The sequence below is a fragment of the Ostrinia nubilalis genome, chromosome 17 (genome assembly GCF_963855985.1).
Source record: "Ostrinia nubilalis chromosome 17, ilOstNubi1.1, whole genome shotgun sequence".
NCBI lineage: Eukaryota > Metazoa > Arthropoda > Insecta > Lepidoptera > Crambidae > Ostrinia > Ostrinia nubilalis.
The window spans coordinates 8,618,716-8,644,105 of NC_087104.1; the positions used below are offsets into that span (position 1 = coordinate 8,618,716).

General features: G+C 41.0%; 1 protein-coding gene and 2 non-coding genes across 3 annotated transcripts in view; 2 read left to right on the plus strand and 1 right to left on the minus strand.

The window, feature by feature from the left end:
* The window catches only part of LOC135080243 (dynein axonemal heavy chain 10), a 120,870-nt gene that overhangs the window by 92,091 nt on the left and 3,389 nt on the right, over positions 1-25,390 (minus strand). The window contains exons 9-46 of the mRNA XM_063974927.1: positions 25,161-25,231; positions 25,010-25,085; positions 24,560-24,666; positions 24,092-24,269; positions 23,794-23,940; positions 21,150-21,242; positions 19,933-20,123; positions 19,335-19,533; positions 18,366-18,613; positions 17,702-17,846; positions 17,443-17,556; positions 16,746-16,926; positions 16,197-16,343; positions 15,912-15,994; positions 15,598-15,724; positions 15,280-15,522; positions 14,674-14,843; positions 14,220-14,407; positions 12,871-13,032; positions 12,557-12,688; positions 12,213-12,359; positions 11,797-11,997; positions 11,320-11,611; positions 10,852-11,010; positions 10,261-10,497; positions 8,770-9,023; positions 8,531-8,679; positions 8,342-8,451; positions 7,920-8,098; positions 7,133-7,328; positions 6,741-6,838; positions 6,517-6,652; positions 6,041-6,127; positions 5,443-5,585; positions 5,113-5,291; positions 2,543-2,725; positions 1,382-1,507; positions 621-874 (exon numbers count right to left, since the gene is read on the minus strand). Of these exons, the coding sequence (XP_063830997.1) occupies positions 621-874; positions 1,382-1,507; positions 2,543-2,725; positions 5,113-5,291; positions 5,443-5,585; positions 6,041-6,127; positions 6,517-6,652; positions 6,741-6,838; positions 7,133-7,328; positions 7,920-8,098; positions 8,342-8,451; positions 8,531-8,679; positions 8,770-9,023; positions 10,261-10,497; positions 10,852-11,010; positions 11,320-11,611; positions 11,797-11,997; positions 12,213-12,359; positions 12,557-12,688; positions 12,871-13,032; positions 14,220-14,407; positions 14,674-14,843; positions 15,280-15,522; positions 15,598-15,724; positions 15,912-15,994; positions 16,197-16,343; positions 16,746-16,926; positions 17,443-17,556; positions 17,702-17,846; positions 18,366-18,613; positions 19,335-19,533; positions 19,933-20,123; positions 21,150-21,242; positions 23,794-23,940; positions 24,092-24,269; positions 24,560-24,666; positions 25,010-25,085; positions 25,161-25,231 (6,132 nt within the window). The remainder of the gene's footprint in view (positions 1-620; positions 875-1,381; positions 1,508-2,542; positions 2,726-5,112; positions 5,292-5,442; positions 5,586-6,040; positions 6,128-6,516; positions 6,653-6,740; positions 6,839-7,132; positions 7,329-7,919; positions 8,099-8,341; positions 8,452-8,530; positions 8,680-8,769; positions 9,024-10,260; positions 10,498-10,851; positions 11,011-11,319; positions 11,612-11,796; positions 11,998-12,212; positions 12,360-12,556; positions 12,689-12,870; positions 13,033-14,219; positions 14,408-14,673; positions 14,844-15,279; positions 15,523-15,597; positions 15,725-15,911; positions 15,995-16,196; positions 16,344-16,745; positions 16,927-17,442; positions 17,557-17,701; positions 17,847-18,365; positions 18,614-19,334; positions 19,534-19,932; positions 20,124-21,149; positions 21,243-23,793; positions 23,941-24,091; positions 24,270-24,559; positions 24,667-25,009; positions 25,086-25,160; positions 25,232-25,390) is intronic.
* Positions 21,437-21,555, plus strand: LOC135080297 (5S ribosomal RNA). Its single transcript, XR_010258963.1, has one exon. It is a non-coding gene; the product is annotated as a 5S ribosomal RNA (ribosomal RNA).
* Positions 23,643-23,761, plus strand: LOC135080301 (5S ribosomal RNA). Its single transcript, XR_010258967.1, has one exon. It is a non-coding gene; the product is annotated as a 5S ribosomal RNA (ribosomal RNA).

Sequence of the window (25,390 nt, forward strand, 5' to 3'; positions counted from 1 at the left end):
CGATCGCGAACGTCGGTCTGCGACCGACGCGGACGAGCCTGGGCTTCGCTTCGCGAAGCCCACACTCGGCCTCGTCGGCACGCGCACCGACGATCGCCAAACGGCTAGAGTACCTTCTGTACTCGCCACTCTGCCCGGTGAAGTTGGAAAAGCTCTTCAAGCTACCAGCGCGCGTCCCTTCCAAAAAAAAAAAAAAAAAAAGAACTTGCACGTGGACAGAATATATGAACCTCTAGTTTTTAGTTTTTATTACCTCACTAGCTTTCCGCCCGCGGCTTCGCCCGCGTGGAATTTTGTCTGTCACAGAAAAACTTTATCGCGCGCGTCCCTGTTTCAAAAACCGGGATTAAAAATATCCTATGTTCTTTCCCGGGACTCAAACTATCTCTATGCCAAATTTCATCAAAATCGGTTGCGAGGTTTAAGCGGGAAAGCGTAACAGACAGACAGACAGACAGAGTTACTTTCGCATTTATAATATTAGTTGGGATAAAAAAGGTGAGTAAAAATGCCTCTTATAGACCAACTCTATAGCTCTTAATTGAGTGGATTCTCCTGTAGTGGATCAGTGAGAGAGGACTGCCATGTGACGTGACAGTTTGTAATATAATAATACTCACAGTAAATCTCTTCAGCTTCATAAGCAGTGCACTTCTTATGCACTGTAGCTGCGTAGATATGACAGACAGCACGGATATGTCAATACGGTTGAATTCATCAAAGCAGCCCCACGCGCCGCATTGACACAGTCCAGCTAAGATTTGGCCTACGGCGCGGAAGTCCATGCCTTCCCCGCAGTTTGTGACAACGCAAAGCAGACCTAATGCTTTGGCGAGATCTTTCGTCGTTTCTGTCTTGCCTGTGCCGGCTGGGCCTGTAAGATACGAGAAACTTAAGTACTGTGGGCGTAGTGTGAGTTTACGTCAAACGCATTCAATGTCGTCTGCGTAAAAAAATGACATTAAATGTATGACGGATTGTACAGCGCCTCTAGCGGAAACTTTCAAGAACTAAAATCTTCATTTTTTTTTAACGTGCTCGTTAGTGACGACGTTTGATGTAAACTTACACTAAGCCCTCTGTTCGAGTAGAGGCATCGATGTAAAGTCATCTATCATTCCATTTTATGATCGGAGAGGCGCGGGAGCATGCACAACTTGATAATATCATGACAATAATGGTGATGATGATATTACTAGTTGTTTATTGTCGTTGTTGATAGTAATATCAATATGAATAGATTTTATTTCATGGAACATTTTGCTCGTGTTTACAGTGATTTTACAGCGGTCTGCTTTTGAATTATTATCTTATTAGGATTTCCTACAGCTTAGGTCAAAGTTGGTATGTTTTTAGTGAGTGTGACAAAGATTAAGGTTACCTGCAGGAGCTCCTCCTAACTGCATGGTGAGGGCTTGCGTGATGGTGAGGTAGATGCGATCTGTCAGCGGCGTGATCACTAGCCGGCCGTTTAGACCCATGTATTCGTAGCCGTATTCAAATACCCCTGGAAATTAGATAAAACAATAAGTTCTCATCAACTTTAGGGATAATGACACTACAGTTAATAATCTTTGATCAACACACAGCTCAACTCACTTAAGAGATTATAAATTATCACTACTAAGGGATTTGGGAACAAGACACTTTTATAAAGGCAACATAAAAGTTTAAAACACTAAAAGATTGCGCCGAAAATTTATTTTATTATGACAAATGTATCTGCTAAGAAAATATTTTCTAAAATTCACTTCCTAAGAGCATAAACGAGTTTCCAAAGCCGCCTCCGTCACGTTGTCTTTCACGAAGACCTCGATGATGTCTCGTCGATTATTGATATTATACGGAACTTGCGGACTCACCAGTACACTGCCTTATCCATAGATTGTCGTCTTTCTTCAGCTAGTAGAATCGCCACTGGCTCTCCCAGTCGAACTCGGCCGCTTCTGTCACGTTATCTCGCACGAATCCCTCGATGATGTCTCGTGCGTGCACATCAATGGTTGTTATTTTAAGGAACCTGCGGACTCACCAGTACACTGCCTGATCCATAGATTGTCGTCTTTCTTCAGCCAGTAAAAGCGCAGCTGGCTCTCCCAGTCGAACTCGGCCGCTTCTGTCACGTTATCTCGCACGAATCCCTCGATGATGTCTCGTGCGTGCACATCAATGGTTGTTATTTTAAGGAATCTGCGGACTCACCAGTACACTGCCTGATCCATAGATTGTCGTCTTTCTTCAGCCAGTAGACTCGCAGCTGGCTCTCCCAGTCGAACTCGGCCGCTTCTGTCACGTTATCTCGCACGAATCCCTCGATGATGTCTCGTGCGTGCACATCAATGGTTGATATTTTAAGGATCTTGCGGACTCACCAGTACACTGCCTGATCCATAGATTGTCGTCTTTCTTCAGCCAGTAAAAGCGCAGCTGGCTCTCCCAGTCGAACTCAGCCGCTTCTGTCACGTTATCTCGCACGAATCCCTCGATGATGTCTCGTGCGTGCACATCAATGGTTGATATTTTAAGGATCTTGCGGACTCACCAGTACACTGCCTGATCCATAGATTGTCGTCTTTCTTCAGCCAGTAAAAGCGCAGCTGGCTCTCCCAGTCGAACTCAGCCGCTTCTGTCACGTTATCTCGCACGAATCCCTCGATGATGTCTCGTGCGTGCACGTCAATTGTTGTTATAGTGCGGAATTTCAGCCGGTCATTTGAGGATAGGTCTGAAAGAAGACACAATAACTTAACTATGGATAGGAGATAGGATAAGACATCTGACATAAAATTAAATATATGGAGAACTAAAACATGGTTTCGGCACGGTAATATAAACGGACGAAACGCGAGCTTTCCTTCGAAATTCAAATCTCGGTATGCGCTCGACATGCAAAAGTCGGGGGTGTCGCGAATGTGCCACAGTAATAAACGGACAATGTGTTGTTTTTTTTAAACAGTAAGTGTTTTTTTATAAAAGTAATTACAAGTACCTATTTATACAGGATGTTAGGTAAATGGGTTTATAAGCCGACACTAGCTCATGTTAACATTTTATGCATGTAAATGGTATGGTGAAGTCAGTGATATCATTTTTTTTAAATTTTCATACAAAATAAAATTATAAAATCAGATTTGTATGAAAATTAAAATTATTAAAATGATGATATCAATTTTCTGACTTCACCATACCATTTATATGCACATGTTAACATGGGCTAGTGTCAGCTTATAAACCCATTTACCTAACACCCTGTATAATAATCAAGCATTTTGTACGCCTCAGTCGAGGCGCATACATTTTACGGTCGCAAATTTATAAGATTTGTTACTAAATCTTAACACAAATATATGTATTTTTTAATTAAATCTACTAATGACAAGACAACATGCATTTTTATCCTATTTCATTCACAAAGTATTTTGTTTGTCAAAATAAAAATAAAAAATTACAATCACAAAATACATTTACAAAACTAGATAGAAATTCTAAGTAGGCAGATGTAATGAAAATAGGGTCTGCAGGTGGGCAGCCCTATCGCATGTTGTCATACAATGACGTTCCGCGTGGCTGTTGACATTTATTTCAAAAATATGGCCGAGTTGGAATACTGTATAGATAGTATTACCGTGGTTTCGGTCCTGTGACCACGGCCGTTGCAATCTAGATGAAATGTCACACTAAGCCTGGGCGCAGACCCTCGACTTTTAATTGGCCGATAGTTGGGCCCGATTCTAATTTGTATGAAGAATCGGCCGATACTAAATCGGTGTAATGTGCGCACTTTGATACATCTCCATACAGATCAACAGCCCGACCCAACTATCGGCCAACTAAAAATCGGTGATCTGCGCCTAGGCGAACTAAAGACCTAAGGGTGATCGCTGAAATTCCAGCCATTATACAGATTTCCTATAGTGAGAGGCCACGTTTCCGAGCCATAAGTTATCACTGGTAACACACATTGGTTATACACTCTAGTCTTCAGGCATTGAGGTAATTTGGACGAAAAGATGTTGCGTAGTTTCCCGAACGCTGCCCAGCCGAGTTGGATTCGACGATTGACCTCCTTCTCGAAATTGGATCTACCTAGCTGAATCGTTTGTCCGAGGTAGACATACTTGTCGACAATCTCGAGAATTGAGCTGCCAACTGAAACTGGGTAGGGTGTAACATGGACATTCGACATAAGCTTCGTTTTGTCCATGTTCATCCTCAGGCCTACCTGTTGGGAAACTCCATTAAGGTCTTCGAGCATTGTGCCAAGATCTTCCAACGATTCTGCCATGACCACAATATCGTCGGCAAACCGAAGGTGAGTGATGTACTCGCCATTAATGTTTATGCCGAATCCTTTCCATTCCAGGAGTTTGAAAGCGTCTTCCAATGCAGCGGTGAACAGTTTCGGAGATATAACATCTCCCTGCCTAACGCCTCGCTGCAGTGGAATCGCCCTCGTGCTCTGCTCCTGTACTCGGACCGACATGGTGGCGTTTTTGTACAAGCACTTCAGCACCTCGATATACCGATAGTCAATACGGCACCGCTGGAGAGATTGTAACACTGCCCAAGTCTCAATCGAATCGAAGGCCTTCTCATAGTCCACGAACGCCAAGCATAGTGGCAAGTTATACTCCTCAGTCTTCTGTATAACCTGCCGCAGCTATGCACTATAGGCCTTATACAGAAGCTCAAAGTTGCACAGCGTGCTATGGAGAGGGCTATGCTTGGTGTTTCTTTGCGAGATCGAATCAGAAATGAGGAGATCCGTAAACGAACCAAAGTCGCTGACATAGCCCGACGGATTAGCAAGCTGAAGTGGCAATGGGCAGGGCACATAGTACGCAGAACTGACGGCCGATGGGGCAGAAAGGTTCTGGAATGGAGGCCGCGTACCGGAAAACGCAGCGTGGGACGTCCACCTACAAGGTGGACCGACGACATCGTAAGGGTGGCAGGGAAGCGCTGGACGCAGGCCGCTACCAATCGATCAACATGGAAAGCATTGGGGGAGGCCTATGTTCAGCAGTGGACGTCCTATGGCTGAAATGATGATGATGATGATACAGATTTCAGTCTTTAGATAACAATAATCCCTTTAGAAATTAACTGTACCTAGTCGCACTTTGACTACAAGTCCGTCCAATTGCTCGTTCTGTTGCTGCAAATGTTCCTTCATGGCCCTTTTGTTCCCTTTTCTTATACGAATGAACGTCTCTTCCGTTTCGGCTGTCCACCACACGCCGTTGGCTGCTAGACACACCATGCCTTGATACTCGAGGATCCATTCCGTTCTGAATAAAAAACATTTTTCTTTCATTGCTTTTAACTCTTATTTCAATGACATAAGGTTCTAATTATGATTAATATAATTTATGGCAATATTATGCAATAAAGGGTCAACCAACACCAAACAAAGAATTTTGGCGTCAAGCGAGACATTACCTTGGCACCTTCCAGTTTCTTCCGTAGTAGAATATAGCCTTTTTGGTAATAAACTTATTGGTGTTACGCATTTCAACAAGTACCAAGTTCATCCAATCTTCGACTCTGCCTTCAGTGTATACCACTTTTCTGAAGTCCATTATCTAAACATAGACAAGGTATTATAAATTAGTACATACAGGGTGTGGTTTTGTAAAACAACGCCCATCTCAGGGGTGGTAGTATACACGAAACTGATGCCAAAAGAATAAGTTTTTTTATTTTTTATTTTCATGGAAAAATCCATGAAATCAGGAAAATGATATTTACGCGGGCGAGCTACCTGTCAGTCCCCCGCTCACCCGGGGCGGCGGCCACGTGTGCTCGGTGGTGTAGCGGGGTACGCGGGGTTGGTGCGGGCGGTAACAAGCGCCGTCTCTAAAGTTTTAGAGAGACGTTTGAACAAGGTTTTTTACTATTAAAGTTATAGTTAAAAATTTTATTTATAATTATCTGGTAATAACTTTCATGTGTACTACCACTCTTGAGATGGGCGTTGTTTTACAAAACCACACCCTGTATTGAAAGTGAAAAAGCATTATTACAAAAATATTTTTACCTCTCCTTCAGCAGAGATCATCTTGGCAGCTACTGGACGATTAGTATGATCTACGTATAAGTCTAGAGCTCTGATGTTGTCAAACATCTGTAAGAAAATTCACATTGAATGGAGAAAAGTACACTACCAACATTTTTTCCTCCTCGGTAACCAGCATTTAAGCTTGGTACACAAAAAATGTCAACCAGATTGAGATGGTTCAACTTTTTGGATGGAATTTAAAGTCAGAAGTGATCTGGGGGCGTAGTGTGAGTTTACGTCCAACGCATTCGATATCGCCTGCGTCAAAAAAATGTATGAAGATTTAGTTCTTGAAAGTTTCTGCTAGGGGCGCTGTACAATCCGTCATCCATTTAATGTCACTTTTTTACGCAGTCGATATCGAATGCGTTTGACGTTAACTCACGCTACGCCCCCGGATGATTAAGCTCCTTTTTAGGTATGATGCAGATGTAAAGGTTAAATAGTAACAGTACCTTGATCATATGCTCCTGGACGCAGCTACACTCACTGCTGCCAAGAATTGAGAGCAACTCGTCTGTTGATATGAAGAAGAATCTTGGGAACACACGCCGTTTCGAATCCAAGTAGTCGTTCAGAGACTTTTGACACCTATGAAGAAGGAATAAAGAGGAAATCAAAATAGTTCAAGCTAGATTTCACACTTATCAGTCGTATAAAATAAAGTTAAAAATCTTACTTTTGTAGACCAAGCCCTAGGTTGACGAATTCTTCTAATCTACCGCTTATAGTGCAGCAGTCGACCACGTTTAGTCTTTTGGCTGTATCCAACATGATCTGCAATCAATTTCAAATTAAAAAAAAAAACATTGTTAATATTGATGCTGAAGTGATTCACATCAATGTTTTAAGAACAATAAAATAATAGAAAACTTATAGCCACGATACGAACGGTGAAGGGGTCGGACTAGTGATCCGAGGAACGCGGGTTTGAATCCCGCCGCCGCTCGATTAATGTGGTGAACCCACTCGTAACACAAGCATATTTAGCTTACCACGAGGGGTTATTAGTAATTTGTATTTACAAATTGGTAATATTATAAAAAAATAACTATTTTGTATCAGAAATACCTTTCTAAAAGACTTGTCAATATCGTCAAACTTCTTGGCCTCCTCTGGCAGTTGGACTCTGATGTCTCCGCCTACGAAGATGCCCTCCAAGTAGAGCCACTTTCGCTGCGTGGCCATCCACTCCTCAATGACCTCTGATATCAATGCCAGGCGTCTCTCCCACGTGTGAACGACTGAGAGGAATGGGCCGATGAACCTGGGGAAAATAAGTCACATTTCAGAACACATTTTACATTTTTATATTCTTGTTGATGTAAATTCTGTTCTTTATTCGATGTTAAAACGTCTATTATAGGTTGCCGGTTGACCTTATAGGATCACTCTAGATCTTCGCTAGACCTTCACATGTATGGGCTTTCATCTACAAGTTCAATGTGAAATCACCCATAACATCAGGTTTCATCAGCAGGCCTAGGTGTGCGCATTTTGTCGATCTTAGATGATAAGCCCATACATTTGTAGTCTGTCGTCAACCAATATAATATTTTATCGTAACACGCGTCCTAACGAGGCAGTATGCTGTGCTTTGAAACTAATGGAAAAAGGAATCGCTCCCCACATCTCTGACAAGGTTGCAGGCAGAAGCTAATCTATATATATAAAAATGAAACCCGTTTTCCGTTGTCACGACATAACATGAAAACGGCTTGACCGATTTGGCTGATTTTTTTTTTGTAGTTTTCTAATACTCTGTACAAGGTTTTTACGGAAAAAAATATAAAGAAAATCTCTACGCTAAGGCGGTACGAAGTTCGCCGGGTCAGCTAGTATTATAATAAAATATTACTGTGAAGCAGCCATGCTCTGCAGCGTCATGGCATCTTCGTCCAGTTTGACGACCACTTCGTCGCAAGGGTTGAGGGTGTAGCCACGATCCTCCCCTCTGTTGAAGTGACGGGCCACGGTGAAGGAAATGGCTCCCCATGTCTCTTGCACGTCACGGACGCCGCGTTCGATGGCTAATTCCTAGGAGATGGGGAATTTTAGTTAGTACATGGATACTTAACATCACATGTATCCGATTAGGGCATAGATAACCTGTATTAAAAATAATAATACACACAGCGATAACAAATTGAGCTTAGCACCAAAAACTAAAAAAAAAACGGCACGAAAGCTTTATGCTTGCATGTTTGGAAATACCATAGCTGCATAGTGGGTAATTGATATTCAGGCATAGGCAATATTTAGCTGTAATATGCTCCTTACTTTTATAGCGTGATTAACAATTTCCTCAGCAACGTCTTGGTACTTATGCAGCTCCATAGCAAACATGTTCTCCAAAGTGAATCGTTCCGGTGACATATCAAAGTCCTGGCCTGCAAAGAAAAAACGAGCAAAGCATTTAGTTTAGCTGGTAAAATTACTGAAAGTACTGGTAACATAAAGCAAACTTACCAGTTTTAGCCATAAGTTCTTTCCAATGCCTTTCACGCATGGCTTCGTTCTTTAGCGACACCATAAGAGGCACTACTCCTTTGAACTGCTTCATCTTTAGGTCCAGCATAAGACCAGTGTTCGTAAGTCGGACGGCTTTTGGGAGTTTCCTAACAATAAAATTGGTTTACTAAAATAACTCTTATTTCAGGACAGATAAGGGCGACTTCAGGTCCAACATAAAGTGAACTATATTATACCTGTATTCTTTGAAGAATTGTTCAATGCCATCCACCAACGCTTGCGGGTTCAGATTCACCCACAACGTCTTGGCCCACACTTCCCTAGCATTCTTCTGTGCCTTGTAGATCTTGTAGACTTGGTCCATCGCCAGAAAGTCGGTTTTCGCGCGGTTGAAGTTGGAAAAGTCGGCTAGAGGGTTGTCGAACAATTGTTCAGCCGCTTGCAACATCTTTTTACGCGACTCTAGCTCATCGAAGTATTTATTGTATTCCTGTTGGAAGAAGCAAAAAAATACGGGTTAGTTGACATTGTTTCGACATAGGACATAATAATATGTAGGGGAGAGTTCGGTATATTGTACCGCCGGGTAAATTGTACCACCCTCATATTTCGTAAAGTATTTATTGAATGTCTGTAATTGAAACACTCAGCGATACACAACTAAATTCAATTAATATCGGCCATGTGGTGTTTGCCGTGACAACGAACACGTGTGTTTTATTTTGAAAATTATTTTTTTATTGTTTTCAAGTAACTTTTGACAATGCATGTTTAGTTTGTAATTTTGTTAAATTTAATCACAGGGTGTTTCTAATATGTTATTCAGAAACGTAAATTAGTGTGGATTACAATTATTTGAAACATTTTTCGGTATTTATAAGCTATATTTTTTTGCGATTTTTTAAAAGCACTATCACCTAGTCGGCTAAATTGTACCACATCAAATTGTATGGAACTTTACCAAAGGATTTTGAATTTTTTTTTAGTAAATCATATTTTGAAGTTATAATAGCGTAGTTATGTTTGATTAACAATAAATGAAAGCAAAAGACTGGCAAAGTAGATTAGATACAAGTGTGCGTTACGATAATTGGAATTACAAAACTTTTACTCAAAATCGTGATAACGTGTAAAACAATATCAATTGTCTATATTATTAAGTACTGTTCCTTTTCGTTACCTAATTTGTTAAGAATGTATCGTATAATATTTTGCCATAGTTTTTTTATAGGCTTGAAATTTATTGAAATCCAATTTAGTAACCCTGTGGTACAAATTATCAAACCGGTTGGCTAAATTGGACCGAAGCTCTGAACTCGTATTTTGTTGATTTGTGCTAAATATACAACAATTGTGTTGATTAATCCCTACGAAATAGTAAGTTGAATAATTTGTCTTTAATTATATACCACGAACATTAGCAAAAACAAAAGAAAACTATGTGTAAAATGAGATTGAAAAAAACTGGTCCAAATTAGCGGACTCTCCCTTATTCCTTGTTAGATAATCTCGAGTCATGTGTAATTTGTATAATTTTTATTCGCTTCTGATTGGCATCTAATAATCAACTGATGCTAATATTTAACAAAGAAAACATAAGTAGTTTTTCCTAGCTTTGAAATAAATAAATTAACAAACAAAGAGATTTATTTAACAATTTTTTTTCCTTAGATTCCAAAAAAAATGCCATAAAACCTTAAAAAATTATACTCATTATCAAGAGTTACCTCCATAAGCACCAGTCCTCTGTCCATATCATCACCCACAATACCCGGGCCCTCGTTATCGAACTTCTCAACAAAGTCATCAAGCTCCTTCAGGAAGTTCGATATCTCCACCACGTTCAGTTTGGAGAACTTCTCCTTGGTCTGTTCAAGAGTGTTGCCACGGAAGAGCGAGGTTTGGTATAGGCTTCCCCAGGATGATTCCAGGTTCTTTGCGAATTGAAGATCATCATCTGATACCTAGAAAGAAATGTTTTATTGTAAAATCCTATAGTTGCTTCTTTAGATAAGGTAACGTGACAATCGCTTCGTTTAGTCTTTTTTTTTACTTTTCTCGGTGAAGTGAAAAATTGAATATGAGACGAGTTTTATTTTTTCTAGGAAAGCAGGGGATGGTTTGTTAACTGAGAAAATGTATTGAATATGAACAATTAGAATGCCACTTTGCGTCAATCCTATGCTAAAAAAAATGCTATGTTAAAAAAAGAGATGGCATTGGAGAAATGACGAGTCACTTTCAGCGAAGGGTCAAATAAATCTCAAAGTAAGATCTTGTATGAATGATGAATGAGTATAAAATGTAGGTATGCTCACATCAATCCCATGCTGCCTGAGCATGTGGAAGATTTCCTGCATGCCGCGGTATTTGACCTCGGCGGTGATAGTGAGGGCTTGCACTTGACCTATGGTCGCCATCACCAGCTTGAAGTCTTCCAGCCCTTTGATGTTCATATTCATTGTCATGCGAAGAGACTGCGAATAACAATAAAATGAATGATCACAATGAAAAAATGGAGAATACATAAAGTGCGTGAGCAGGCCGGATTCTAAAAAGATCCCTATTAATCAAGACAAATGAAAGAAAATAACAAATGAATAGCTGTTTGAGTTGCAAAATTAAATCACGCGGGTTTTTATTAATTCTGGAGCCTATCACAGGTCTGTGACTCTTGAAAAGGACTCTGTAAAAATGAAAAATGAGGCACCAAATAAGTAAGCAATATGCTGACGAGGGCATATCAATTTCAAATCCAATAAAAGTTTTCTAATAACATATTTTACCTCAATTTGATTCTTCAAGTCGTACATGTTCATTCTGGTCTTGGACGCGATGCAGTTGCCCAGAATGTTCTTCCACTCCTGCGCATGTCCCTGTACTTGGCTGATGATAGGCCGAAGGTTCACTCTTATAGCTCCAACGTCCACGTATTTAACGTGGGCATCCAAGTCTGATATTATATCTTCGAAGAAAAAGAACTTCTCGTCGTACTTGAAGATTTGTTCGTGCTTCTGAATGTACTTTTCGCATGATAGATTCTTATCGAATGCCCATAGGTGTTGGTATTTCTGCCACCTGTTAGAATTAGATATTTTTTGATAAGATTTCCTGCAGAAGTGCTACTTTCTTTACTAAGTTTCAGAGAGAAAGAGAGCGGATAGGGTAGAAGCTAGTTCTTAATGTCAAATGTTGATTTGAAAAAAAAAAAGTATTAGGCAGTCAAGAAATTAGCCTAAAAGATGTGATACAAAAATACTGACTTCTGAATATAAGTATTGATATCCATGGTCAGTCGATAGATGGTGTCTTGTATGAGCATGGTGACGTCATTGATGGCTACCACACGTAAGATGTCTTCGAAGTACGAAAACACATAGAACTCGTTGCCGGTCGCTTCGGCTATGCGCTGAGGCGGACACGGCAGGCAGGTTTTCTTCATCCATCGTGGGAAGGTTGTCAATCTGCAACAATTTATTAATTTAATATGTTTAGTTCACATTACTATCCTCCCCTGTGTAATAAACGACTAATCCTCAAATACCTGTTGAGGAAGCGCTTGATGTTGTATGTACCTGACGAGGTTGCAGACCTCGGGCGGTCACCTGGAACATCGGCGTCTTGTCACTCGGCATCTGTCCCCTGTCCCCTGCCCTGTGTACACGACCGCTGTACCCACCTGTTGAGGAAGTGCTTGATGTTGTACCCGACGATGTTGCAGACCTCGGGCGAGGTGGGCCGCATGGTGATGTCGGGCGACACCAGCGCGGCGTCCACTTGGAACATTGGCGTCTTGTCGCTCGGCATCTGTCCCCTGTCCCCTGCCCTGTGTACACGACCGCTGTACCTACCTGTTGAGGAAGTGCTTGATGTTGTACCCGACGATGTTGCAGACCTCGGGCGAGGTGGGCCGCATGGTGATGTCGGGCGGCACCAGCGCGGCGTCCACTTGGAACATCGGCGTCTTGTCGCTCGGCATCTGTCCCCTGTCCCCTGCCCTGTGTATACGACCGCTGTACCTACCTGTTGAGGAAGTGCTTGATGTTGTACCCGACGATGTTGCAGACCTCGGGCGAGGTGGGCAGCATGGTGATGTCGGGAGGCACCAGCGCGGCGTCCACTTGGAACATCAGCGTCTGTCCCCTGTCCCCTGCCCTGTGTACACGACCGCTGTACCTACCTGTTGAGGAAGTGCTTGATGTTGTACCCGACGATGTTGCAGACCTCGGGCGAGGTGGGCAGCATGGTGATGTCGGGAGGCACCAGCGCGGCGTCCACTTGGAACATCAGCGTCTGTCCCCTGTCCCCTGCCCTGTGTACACGACCGCTGTACCTACCTGTTGAGGAAGTGCTTGATGTTGTACCCGACGATGTTGCAGACCTCGGGCGAGGTGGGCCGCATGGTGATATCAGGCGGCACTAGCGCGGCATCCACTTGGAACATGGGTGTTTTGTCGCTTAACATTTGCTGGAACTGCTCCAAATTTTCCAGGGTGAATCTGTTATGTAAATTGCCAGTTAGACGTCTAACTTCACACAATATGTAGACTACGCGTGTGTGTTTTACAAAGGCAAGTAAGCATAGGTTCACATAGGTCACAAATTTGGACAGCAATGATAAATGCAATGAAATAGCAACAATGATCAATGTATAGCCTGACCAGGAACATAAAAACCCTCGCCATGTTGCGGAAAACTAATGGTACTAATTTCTTTTAATGGCAACAGTAACTGAAAACTTCATTGACATGTCACCTTGCATGTCAGTCTATTGCTGTCAAAGTGTAAACAAACTTTATTTTAAATGTGCGCAATTGATTTTGTGAATGAAATTGCTAAAATATTTTTATAGTCGTGAAAGAAAAGTTGTTCACAATGTGTTAAAGTATTTGTCGAAGAGAAATACTAAGGATTCGGACAATATTTTCATTGAATAATGTTTCCGACAAAGGTTGTCAAATTGACTGACATGTTTATCGTATAGTACAGTCCACTATGAAAATTAGCTGTGGTTTGTTTCAACTACCAATTTTAAAATTTTTTGTCACTTTCTAAGTGTTGAATTTTATGGAATTGGGAAAGAAGTACCGAGTTTGAAGCGTTCATGAGCAGACATTGCAGTTGAATATTCAAGTTCTGAATTTGATTATTGATGAATAATAAAATAAATCCTACTAGCTCGATTGATGGTTTCATTTAATTTATTTAAACCAGGTTACCTATAATAATATTTTTTCGTTAATTTATGAAAATATCAAATTAGCCCGTAATCCTGAATCCTGATACATAAAGTTAGCCTATTAATTTAACACAGGTACGACTGTACTCAGTGTTGCACTATCAAATGCAATTGACGCGCCTCTATGCCAGGGTTTTTATGTTCCTGGTCAGGCTATAATGATAAGCTCGGCTCGCCAGTTTAGGGAATGAAGAAAAAATCAAATTGCCTCTGGTAAATAGGAGAGACGTGCTCATGCAGTGGACACCAAAATTAAAGAAAGAAAGCATATGCTTACGTCCAACCTAATACCCATGTGACCAGCAAATAAATCATCAATGTACTGATGACTGTACGAGTACATGAAACTGCAGGTGTAGCGCACAGCTAAGTCGGTTCTTACGGTAGTGGAGTAGTGCGGGAGTGTTATGCATGAGCTGTATTGTAGCAGACATTTTAAACACTAACTTGACAAGGCACTTGAATATCTTCCTCTCCCAATACGTGTAATATGACGTCATGACATTCGATTTCCCAGTGCTAGTGCCCAATATCAAATACTCGAGCTTCATGAGGATGGGCCCGATGCGGTCGAATATCCGAGACAGTGATGCAACCCGTTCGAGGCGTTCGTTTTCAACCTCCACAAAGTACGTCTAGAAGAAAAAAGGAGAGACGGAAAAAATATTTATCATCTCTATCTACGCTTATTTTATCATGCCTAGAGATAGAAATGGAATGAAATGGAGCTTTGATAGATTCAAAATTGTGTCACACACAGCCTTTACTTATTAACTTACTTATTTGATACTTATTAACAACTTCGTGAGCAATAATATATCATTACAAGAAACTAATAGAACATTTGAGGCATTCTCAGTAGTCAACCTTTAAATATTTCTTTAACATTACTTTAAAATACCTTGCATGGATACAGCCAAGTATCGTCCGGTTCCTTAGTAACAGGATCAACGTAGTTCTGAGGACGCACGATCGGGAACAAGTCGAACAGTTCCACTTGGTCGATCAGGAACTGGATCTCTTTCTCAACCATCTTCAATTGCTTGTATACAGCTCGAAGGGAACTTTCACCTAAAATAAATACAATGTTGTACCTAGTCCAGCACTTGACCTGGAAATATCCCAAGTTCTAGGTAAAACTTGGCAATATCATAGAGCGTCAGATGCCTTCCATACAGTCCCAAATCTTTAGCTGTTATATGCTATGTCTATTACAATAAGGAAAACCCAGTGGACACTAAGGTTCGGCGTTCGATTAGCGCGATATAGCATCATGTAGTGACTCTTGCACGAGTCACAAAAGGGCTCTGAAAGTACACTGTAAGTAAAGTCGGGTCTCCAGTGCGTGTTTTGCTCTACACAATCAACAAAAACATGTCAACATTCAATAAAATTTCCTACCTTAAATTTCCCGGAGACCCGACTTAAGAGACTCAATCAGAAAGCCACTCTATAAACCTTGGCTAGTTACAGGGTTGACGTTTTTATACTAGAAGACTTCTCTTACCTTTAGTGATGTCTTTGATATAGTCATTAATGCCAAGAGCAGTCCACGTAACCCTGGTAAGTCCCGGCAAGATGTGTCTCTCCATGTCCAGAAGATGTCGCTTCATCAGATGCGTCTCTGAAGGACTGAGCGAGGCTACGTTTTCGTTATACTTGGTTATAACCTCCTGTAAGGCCTCTAATTCGTAGTATAGGCGAGATTTTTGCATAGCCACGTCTCGGATGTTTGATGGGACATCGAACCCTAAAAGTAGGAACATAAGGTACATAATAATATTTACTGAATATAATCATTTAAACTGATGGTATTATTAATTACCAAGTTGCTCCATCAATTCGGCTTCGTGAATTACTTGAAAGATGTCCCTGTTGAAATTGGGATGGAACTCCAAATCGTATTCTTGCATCAATTTGTGTACTGTTAGGTCTCGCCATGTTACATCGGTCTGAAAACCACAACCATCATAAGAAACATTGAAATCTTTTAAGTCTTGTTAGTTGAAAGAACAGGTAGGCAGTAGCTACTAATCTATTAGTCTGTTAGCTATCTATCTTATCGATTTTTAGGGTAGGAACTGCCAACTGCCTATACACACCCCTGTTCAAAGGCATTGTAAAACAGATGGCTCTTACCAATCCTTCTTTCGCCAACAGTGACACTGAACTCGGCGATCGAACATTTTCGTAGTGTTGACCGGGAATCCTCATCAACATTACTGTAAATAAAAAATGGAACAATTAAGTATCACACATTTCAATATGTCCTCCTGTTTGGTTGGTTGGTTATTAAAAAAAAACCTTTGCTCCGTTTCGCCTTGGTGGAAACCAGGCCTCATTCTCAACTAGAAAGTTTAACGTTATACCGTAGTTCTAATTTAACGGTCATACAGTTAGAAAAAATAATGATAGAATGCTCACATGCTTTATCCCTTCGCCTCTTGTCGGCGATCTCCTTATTGACGATGTCAGCGGGATGCAGCGAAGCCAGCGACGCCTTTTTCTTGGCCATGTGCGCTCTCCCCGCCGCAGTCACTTGCATGCCCCGGCCGCCGCTGGGTGGCGGCTCTGATATAACAAAAATTGTATTAAAACTTACAAACTAATTAAGATTGTCCGTCTGTAAGTGCTATTGTGCGGTAGGTCGCCTATGCCCTGGACTGACCAGGTCAAAACCGCACTCAATGGTTTACTCCACGAGTGCACAAGAAAGGCTGCAGTGCGGGAGGAATGGCAACAGATTGTGAGGCTTGCCACCGGACCGGGTGCGACCCAAAAATGTATGTGCCACAAATATAAAATAATTAATGCTTTTTATAAAAAGTTTAACTCACCTTCTACTAATAGCATAGATTGCATGAAATAAAATACAAATCAATTAATTAACTAAAAGAAGTTTAAACATTTTAGTAGACGACATTGTGAACTTTTGCTAGTAAGTAGTTATTCAATTATTTTAAACCTACTAACCATCTTCCTTTTTGAACATGACCTTCAAAATGTTCCTCTTCATCATGTTATCTACGAATTCAGACGCGGTCTGCACCCATTCCTTGTATTTGTTGTCTTCGTACTCCTTGATGAGTTTAGAGAAAGCCTTGTATTGGATGAACGCTTCTTTCTTCTGTTCACATTCGTTCAGTTCTGGGACCTGGATAAAAAACAAAAGTTATAACCGAATGATCGAAGTAGAATTGAAATCATTTGGTATTATTTATTGTGCTTTAAATCGAGCACAAGCTAAGTCTAATAAGACTCGGTACGATTAATGCTCAACCTTCTCAATCTTAGGCTCGGTTTCCTCCAAAGCGGAGCAGAGCGGAGAAGTGTCAGACCGTCCAATTTATCTATAGAATTAGACAGCGGGAGCCGTGCGTGAAATCTGATTGGTGATTCAAATACTTCTCTGCTCCACTCCGCTCTGCTCCGTCTTGATGGAAATCGGGTCTTATGTGGGCATAATATGATCCAGTTCGGTACGTTACAAGAAAAATTTCTTGGTTTCACAAACTGCCACGTGACTAGATACTAATGCCCATTTTCACCTTCAATCGCTAATTTTTAAGTGACCCCTATGGTAACAAATAACAGGAACTTTGTTTACATAGGGGACACTTAAAAATTAGGGATTGATGGTGAAAACGGGCATAAGACTCTCAGGACTTACCTTCTGGAACCTCATGATAGGTTGTTTCATCTTGTTGAACAAAGCTCGTGCCCAGTAGATAGCACCAGCGACCGGTGGGTGGTTCCGAAGTAGAGGTGGATTTTTACGAAATCGCTGCAAAAATACAAAATACACGATTACAGAATAAAGACGGATTGTGAAATACTCCTTTATTCATAGGTAGGTATTGAAAGTTTACTTTTGATCAAAGATCAAATTAATGGGACGGGCTTGTTATTGATAGGAAGTTGGTCCTTACGGTAAACTTGTCTTCGATAGCAGTGATCTCCTTGATGAACTGGCGCATGACCAGGTCAAACTTGGTTGACAGCTGCCGACGTATGGACTCGCGAGTGTCAAACTCCAGGAACTTAAGCAACACTGTCAAAGCTTCTTCTGAAGACCTGAGCAGAATAATTTGAGTTGGATTATGATTTTCACATAGCAATAACTACAACAGTGCTAGATATTTGACATTAAGCCTAGACGCAAACTAAAGACTTTTAGTCGGCCGATAGTTGAGCCCGATTCTAATTTGTATGAAGAATCCAATGTGCGGACTTTCATACATCTCCATAGTGATTAACAGCCCGACTCAATCATCGACCAACTAAAAGTCGGTGGTTTGCGTCTAGCTAAGAATATGGGAGAAATATGCGAATATGAGACCTTCCCAAACTGTCTGGCCAGAGTGGGGATTGCAGGCCAAACCAGAGAGGGTTGCTTCTGCTAAATTAGAAATAGTCACCCTCATTCAGTGGAAAGTAATGCCCGTTTTCACCTTCATTCCCTAATTTTTAAGTGACCCTATGGTAACTCATAACAGGAATTTTGTTTTCATAGGGGTCACTTAAAAATTTGAGAATGAGGGTGACTATTTCTAATTTAGCAGAAGCTTAAATAACCTAATTATGAATGCTTACCTTAAGTTACCAAAGCTTTGATTAATATAGTTCTTCGCTTCTTCCTCCAAATAGCGCACTTCGCTCCAAAAGTCTCCCATAATGACGTCCCAGTTTTCTTTATTGTCGAACACAAATACACTGAAGTCTATGGTGCGTATGGGATAAACAAGATTCTTGACGCGTTTGCGCACGTCATCGATCTGCGTTGGGTCGCTGATGATCGATTTCAGTTCGAGACCGAAAATGCGCTCGAAGTCTATTAGGACCTGGGAAATGTCAATTTTTGATTAGATGATGGGTTAAAGAAAGAAATCAAGAGAGAGAGAGAGAGAGAGAGAGAGAGAGAGAGAGAAAGAGAGAGAAAGAGTCAGAGAGAAAAAGAGAGAGAGAGAAAGAAAGAGAGAGAAAGAGATAGAGAGAAAAAGAGATAGAGAGTTTGTAAAGGGTGATAAAAACGCGAAACCACACTTCTAACGAAAGTTTTAGTGCACACTACGAATACCAGTGACTAACAGAATTCTCTGCGGAGGAACACGAGAGGGGGAAGCGAGAGATAGTAAGAAATAAAGAGAGAGAGAGAGGTAAATAATAAACCATTAACAAACCTGAACGACATCGCCCAGATCCCTAGCAACAGTCCCTATGTAGTCGGTACGCGTGTAGAGTAGTGGTTGGACGAATTCCCAGCGGGTGCCTTTTCCACTGAGTTCGATGTTTCGCCGGGTCTCTTTGTACAGTGTAGTGTCACATTTCAAACGTGTGTGAGAAAGAAGAGACTAATAATAGGTTAACAAACCTGAACGACATCGCCTAGATCCCTAGCAACAGTCCCTATGTAGTCAGTGCGAGTGAACAGTAGCGGTTGGTCGAATTCCCAGCGGGCGCCTTTTCCACTGAGTTCGATGTTCCGACGGGTCTCTTTGTACAATGTAGTGCCACATTTGCAACGTGTGTGAGAGAAAAGAGATTAATAATAGGTTAACAAACCTGAACGACATCGCCCAAGTCTCTAGCAACAGTCCCTATGTAGTCGGTACGCGTAAACAGTAGCGGTTGATCGAATTCCCAGCGTGCGCCTTTTCCACTGAGTTCGATGTTCCGCCGGGTTTCTTTGTAAAGTATGTGCCACATCTCCATTATTTTCTGACCGGCTCGAGCTAGGGTTAGCACTTCTTCGTTTGGCTTGCTGAAATAAACAATCGAGTTGCTTAAGAATATTTAATAGCTATTGCAATCATGTTTATAGTAAGTTTCACTTTACACTTTGATCTTAGCCAAAAGGCCGAGAAGCGATGTTATAGTAAGTTATTAGGTAGTAAAATTAAGTTGACAATCGTTGTCGTTCAACGCAATGAGGGTTTCCTTATTGCGGTCACCTGTAGTTGGCACCACTGGCGAGTGATAGGACCTTACTCGACAGTAGTGCCAATCTCATGATTGCAAATGCAGTAGTCCTCCTATCGTTTAATCAGCAGACTTAACCACTGTCTTAGCCATAAGCAAGTAACAGTACCTTACTCGCTATTAGGAAAACCCTTATAAAGTAACACACACACACATATTGTTATTACAAAATCATACTCACTCAAACAACTTATGCACATTCAGGAACCGCTCAAGCTTGTCACAAAGAGCCCACGAGATCCTCGATAGAAGCGGCACCATCGTCTCATCGGTGCGGTAGCCCTTAGATAAGACCCACATCATGTATATGCTTTCTACCAGTTCTGGAAGCATTTCTATCACTTGCTGTAGGGGCGAGTCGTCTTCGATCACCTGTATTGGAAAGTGAACTTTATGATATCTGTATTGAAGATGAAAATCAAATGTTAGTGTCTCATAGGCGCAGTAGAATGGACTACATCATGTAAATGCTTTCCACCAGTTCTGGCAGCCTGTCTATCACTTGCTGCAGGGGCAAGTCGTCTTCGAGCACCTGTATTGGAAAGTGTGCTTTATGATATCTAGATTAAAAATGAAAATCAAATGTTGGTGTCTCATAGGCGCAGTAGAATGGACTATACATCATGTAGATGCTTTCCACCAGTTCTGGCAACATGTATATCACTTGCTGCAGGGGCGAGTCGTCTTCGATCACCTGTATTGGAAAGTGAACTTTATGATATCTGTATTGAAGATGAAAATCAAATGTTAGTGTCTCATAGGCGCAGTAGAATGGACTACATCATGTAAATGCTTTCCACCAGTTCTGGCAGCCTGTCTATCACTTGCTGCAGAGGGGAATCGTCTTCGATTACCTGTATTGGAAAGTGTGCTTTGTGATATTTAGATTAAAGATGAAAATATAATTTCAGTGACTTCTATGGGCCACAAGTCTCATCGGTGCGGTAGCCCTTAGACAGGACACATCATGTATATGCTTTCTACCAGTTTTGGCAACATGTAGTAACTGGACTGGAATGCCTGGAATACTTACCTTACCAATCTTATAAAATGTAAATAAAATAATCATGTTTACACTACCTAAAGACCTTTTTATGTACCTACTGTAACATTGGATTGTGAAAGAAAGAAATAAACGCTTTATTGACTTTTTTTACGTCGGGAAATGCTTTGCGAATAACAGTGGGCTATGGGACATTCCCCACCAGACTTGCGCGATTAAACATCCGAATGTTGTCCGGGGTTCTTCATGTGGAGGTCCCCCATCATCGCACCTTAGGTATACTATGTGTACCACCCTAGACTGTGGTCTTACAGGCAAATACCTGCCTTTTGACGCATAAAAATCATGGTGATCTGAAAATGACTTCAATATAAATTATGTTAACGATTACTTACAGTAAAAAACCGCATCAAGGTCGAGAGGAACTTCAGGTTGTCCCCAGCCAAATTGTATTGCTCTACTAGCACCTCTTTGTAACTCCTAAACTCCTGCAACATGACAAATAAACATATTTACAAATAAAAATAATTACATAATTTCAGGCATAATGTCTATTGTAAATTAGGTTCATATAGTTCGTCCTAAATCAGAGATCAAAAAAATTATGCCACCTAGTAGTTTTCTCGCACACTAACTTTTGCTATCAAATATTATTGTGTACACATATTTCACTCATTAATTCGCCAACGTCCATACCACGTTGAAAACACCGGTTCTCGTCCGATCACCGAAGTTAAGCAACGTCGGGCGCGGTCAGTACTTGGATGGGTGACCGCCTGGGAACACCGCGTGATGTTGGCTTTTTGCTATTTTTTTTCATTCCACACTAAATAATTGAGGAATACGATTTGACTTCGAAATAAAACACAATACGAAAAGTAGATTAGACAGAGAGTTATTTGCCAAAAAGTTCCCCTGCTCAGTTCTACGTGATGGAGATTGTGTGTTATTTAATATTATGCCAGGCCTGGCTCACTCCGCGCGGTACATCCGATAATTACCTACAGCGAAGCGCCCCGCCGGCGGGTATTATATCAGTCGAGTGTCACGCGCGCGCCCGTCAGGACGCTGGCGTGCGTTGTAGTACCTAATTCTATGATCGAAGTATTATTTAAAAATGGACATTAAGAGAAAGAAATATTATTGTGCGGCGTTCGGGTGTTTAAATTCGAAAATAAATCTACAGGATTTATCTTTTTTTTCGCTTCCCAAAGATGCTGAAAGGTATGTTGGCCATGTAGGTAATCAATAATTCTTAGGATAGTATAGGAACCTAACCTACCATGACTACTGCTCAGAATGCGTTCGTTCGTTTCAGCCAATTAATGACGTCCACTGCTGGACAAAGGCCTCTCCCAAGGTTTTCCATAATGAATGCGTACTTACCTATATACGTACCTCATTACAAATAAGTAGATTAATTATTTTTTACTAGACACTACTAGACAGCAACCCTAACAGCGTAAGAAGAGGTCAGAGGCACGCGATAGAAAGAGACAAAACTTGTAGGCGAATAAAATTGTAGGTACGTAGTGCTGTGCGAGCTGAATTCCACTGTATCGCGTCGTAGCAAGACTCGCATTTATTTAAATCGTCTAGCGGAGTAATCCTTCTGTACCTGTACTATTACTTATTCTGTGATTATGCTGTCAATAAGTCGACAACAAGAAAATTGGCAATCGCAGTTATTTTACCATAATAATCTCCAAGTATAAAGCAAATGCAAATGCAAATAATTGACATTATTGTAAAATTTAATTATTATTTAAACACCTAAGACGCTAGCGCCATCTACACAACATCAACTAAATCATTACCTATGTCATGTTTTGGGTGTATAAGGTTGAAGAAATTCACGGTGATATAATTTATTGAATTTTTACGATAATAATTTAGATGAAAATGCTATAATGTAAAAGTATTAAGCGACAAAAAAATAAGGAAGAGCATTTTACTCATTATGCAACACTTACGTTTATGTTACGGTTAATGTGATAAATTGAAAATTATTAATAATAACCGGCTATTATGAATAATTCCCGACAGTCGCGGTGAAAGTGATAAATTAATCACATTTAACAGTGATTATTTAATAATTCAACCTTAGTACTAACAATTTTTTTTTTTTTTTTTTTTTATCCACAACGAGGAAGCTCTTGGTCTGTATCTCACCTGATGGTAAGTGACGATCAGGCCGAAGGTGGAAGCGAGCTTCACCCGGAATCCTCAACCACGGAGGAACTGGCTATCTTACCTCTAACTGCCGGAACACAACAATGCTGTAAACATTGTTGTTATGGCGACAGACTTAGGTAAGATGGTGGTAGCTAGCCAGGCGGACTTAGAACAAGCCCTACCACCAACCAAACCGAACAGAAAAATCTGCCCCCACTGGGAATCGAACCCGGGACCTCTGCGTCTGAAGCAGGTGGTCTTACCACTAGACCACAGAGGCGGTTGAATAAAAGAGAACAACATCTTGTGTACGTGTTCGTGTACAGCCAAACTTTTAAACGTTTTGATATCATATATTAAATATAATTTGGCATAATGAGTTTGGAATGTTTCTTGCATAATATTACTTTTCCATGATGCCTATAAAATAATGTTTTGATTTAAAGTGAAAAATAGGTTAAGGTGCGGCGGGGGTGGCCCTTGGGCCACCCCTAAGCCGCCTATTTAGTTATATACACACATAAATGACCTCATATTAATCACATTTACCAAATCCAGCGGTAATTATTCATAATAACCGGCGATTATTCATAATTTTCACATTTATCACTTTGACCGTAACATTTATACAAACGTGATAGGCCACCTACCGGTGTACTGACAAACTAACTTATTTGCTGCGTATTGTGTACGCATATTTCGCTAATCCATTCGCCAACGTCCATACCACGTTGAAAACACCGGTTCTAGTCCGATCACCGAAGTTAAGCAACGTCGGGCGCGGTCAGTACTTGGATGGGTGACCGCCTGGGAACACCGCGTGATGTTGGCTTTTTGCTATTTTGTACAATAATAATGACTTACATCCAAAGCGGGCGAGCCGGTTTTTTGCAGCATTGATAGTATTTTGACGACCATGGGTTGCTTTAGCTGTTCCACCAGTAGCGATATTTCGGCGTCTCTTTCACGCCAGTACTTGTATTCGGCAACTGGACCTTCGCCTTCTCGCGTCTAGAATAAAATAAGAAATATTTTTACAAAAGTTATAAAATATTTGTATTATGTTAAAGCAGAAAGCATTAGGGTGCTGACAATGCAGGGCGGTTGTCGTATAAATAAATCCATGGGGTCAGTGGTCGACATGAAGTCGAAACGAACGTACCTTTCCCATCTGTTGCGTGAGGATGCCATCGATGTGCGTCTGCCACATAGCGACCGCCTCCTCAAGCTGAGCCGTGACCTCTGGGTCAGCGAAACCCACGTGGCCAGGTTGTTCCTCCATAAACGAATCCATATTCGGCATGGGCAGCTGGATCTCACCTTCGATGTGTTCTATTGTCCTGTATAAAGAACAGCATTTATGGTGGCTGTAGGCATTTTTACTAATAAGTAGTCAATTTTGTTGTGAGAAAAAAAAAGAGTGATTTTAAAAGGTTTTGGCAAAATATGACTGGCAGGTTAATCGCTAACAAGTCCCCATAGTAAATGAATGCTGTGTGTCTTGTTGGTAGTACCGGTTGGAATAAAGACAAAAAGTATCTCTTTATCTTCAACAGCAGTAATTTCCAACGAAATAACTGTTGACTATAGTATGGCGTGACCAATAAATATATAATGCAGTTATACACACCAATCAACGATGGAAACAAGTTCTTTGATGTCAGTGGTGACTTCCTCTGCTGTGGATTTTTGTTCATCCGTTTTCACTACAGCACTATCAGGCGCCATGGCAAATTCCTGGAAATAAAAAAGGATTTTATGTAACGAACCAGTGTTTCTTAATATACAGTGTGTAGTCTACGTTAGACACCTACAGTAAATGCAATTTATTCCCGTATTCACAACAAACATTACTATGTGGTCTCACAGTGCGCGTGGACGCACAGGCTCACACGAACCAATCACAGAGCTATATTCAACGCTGTGCGTTCTATTTGCTGCTTCACTTAAGCAAGCATCGTATGTGAATACCTACGGATGTGTGTTGCAGGTTTGAAGACAGATATCTATATGAAACTACTCAAATGCAATTTAGCTTTGTATAACTTAAAATACTTAGAATAAACTAATTAATTAATACCGATTCAAACGCAGACGTCGGTCTCTTTGGTGATTTCCGCATTTCCGTCGCAGAGTCAGAACGCATATTTTTAATTCTGAAACAAAACATTATCCATTTTAAAATTAGGGTGAAAGGTCAGACAAAAGGGTTCTATCAGAAATAAACTGACCTTTTTTCGGCATTTTCCCCTCGTGCTATATTTGACATCCTGCGGTAGTCAGACGGCCGAAGATAGTTGACCTGGCGGGTTCGAAAAAGGGTTAAAAAATACAGTTCGTACCAATAAAATCTGACAGATTTCTTGCAATCATTATTTGATACCATTATACTAATAAACTATAGGGTGGCAGGGCTGGCAAAATTAAATTAATAAGGGCGTCGTCGTGAGGCTATCAAATT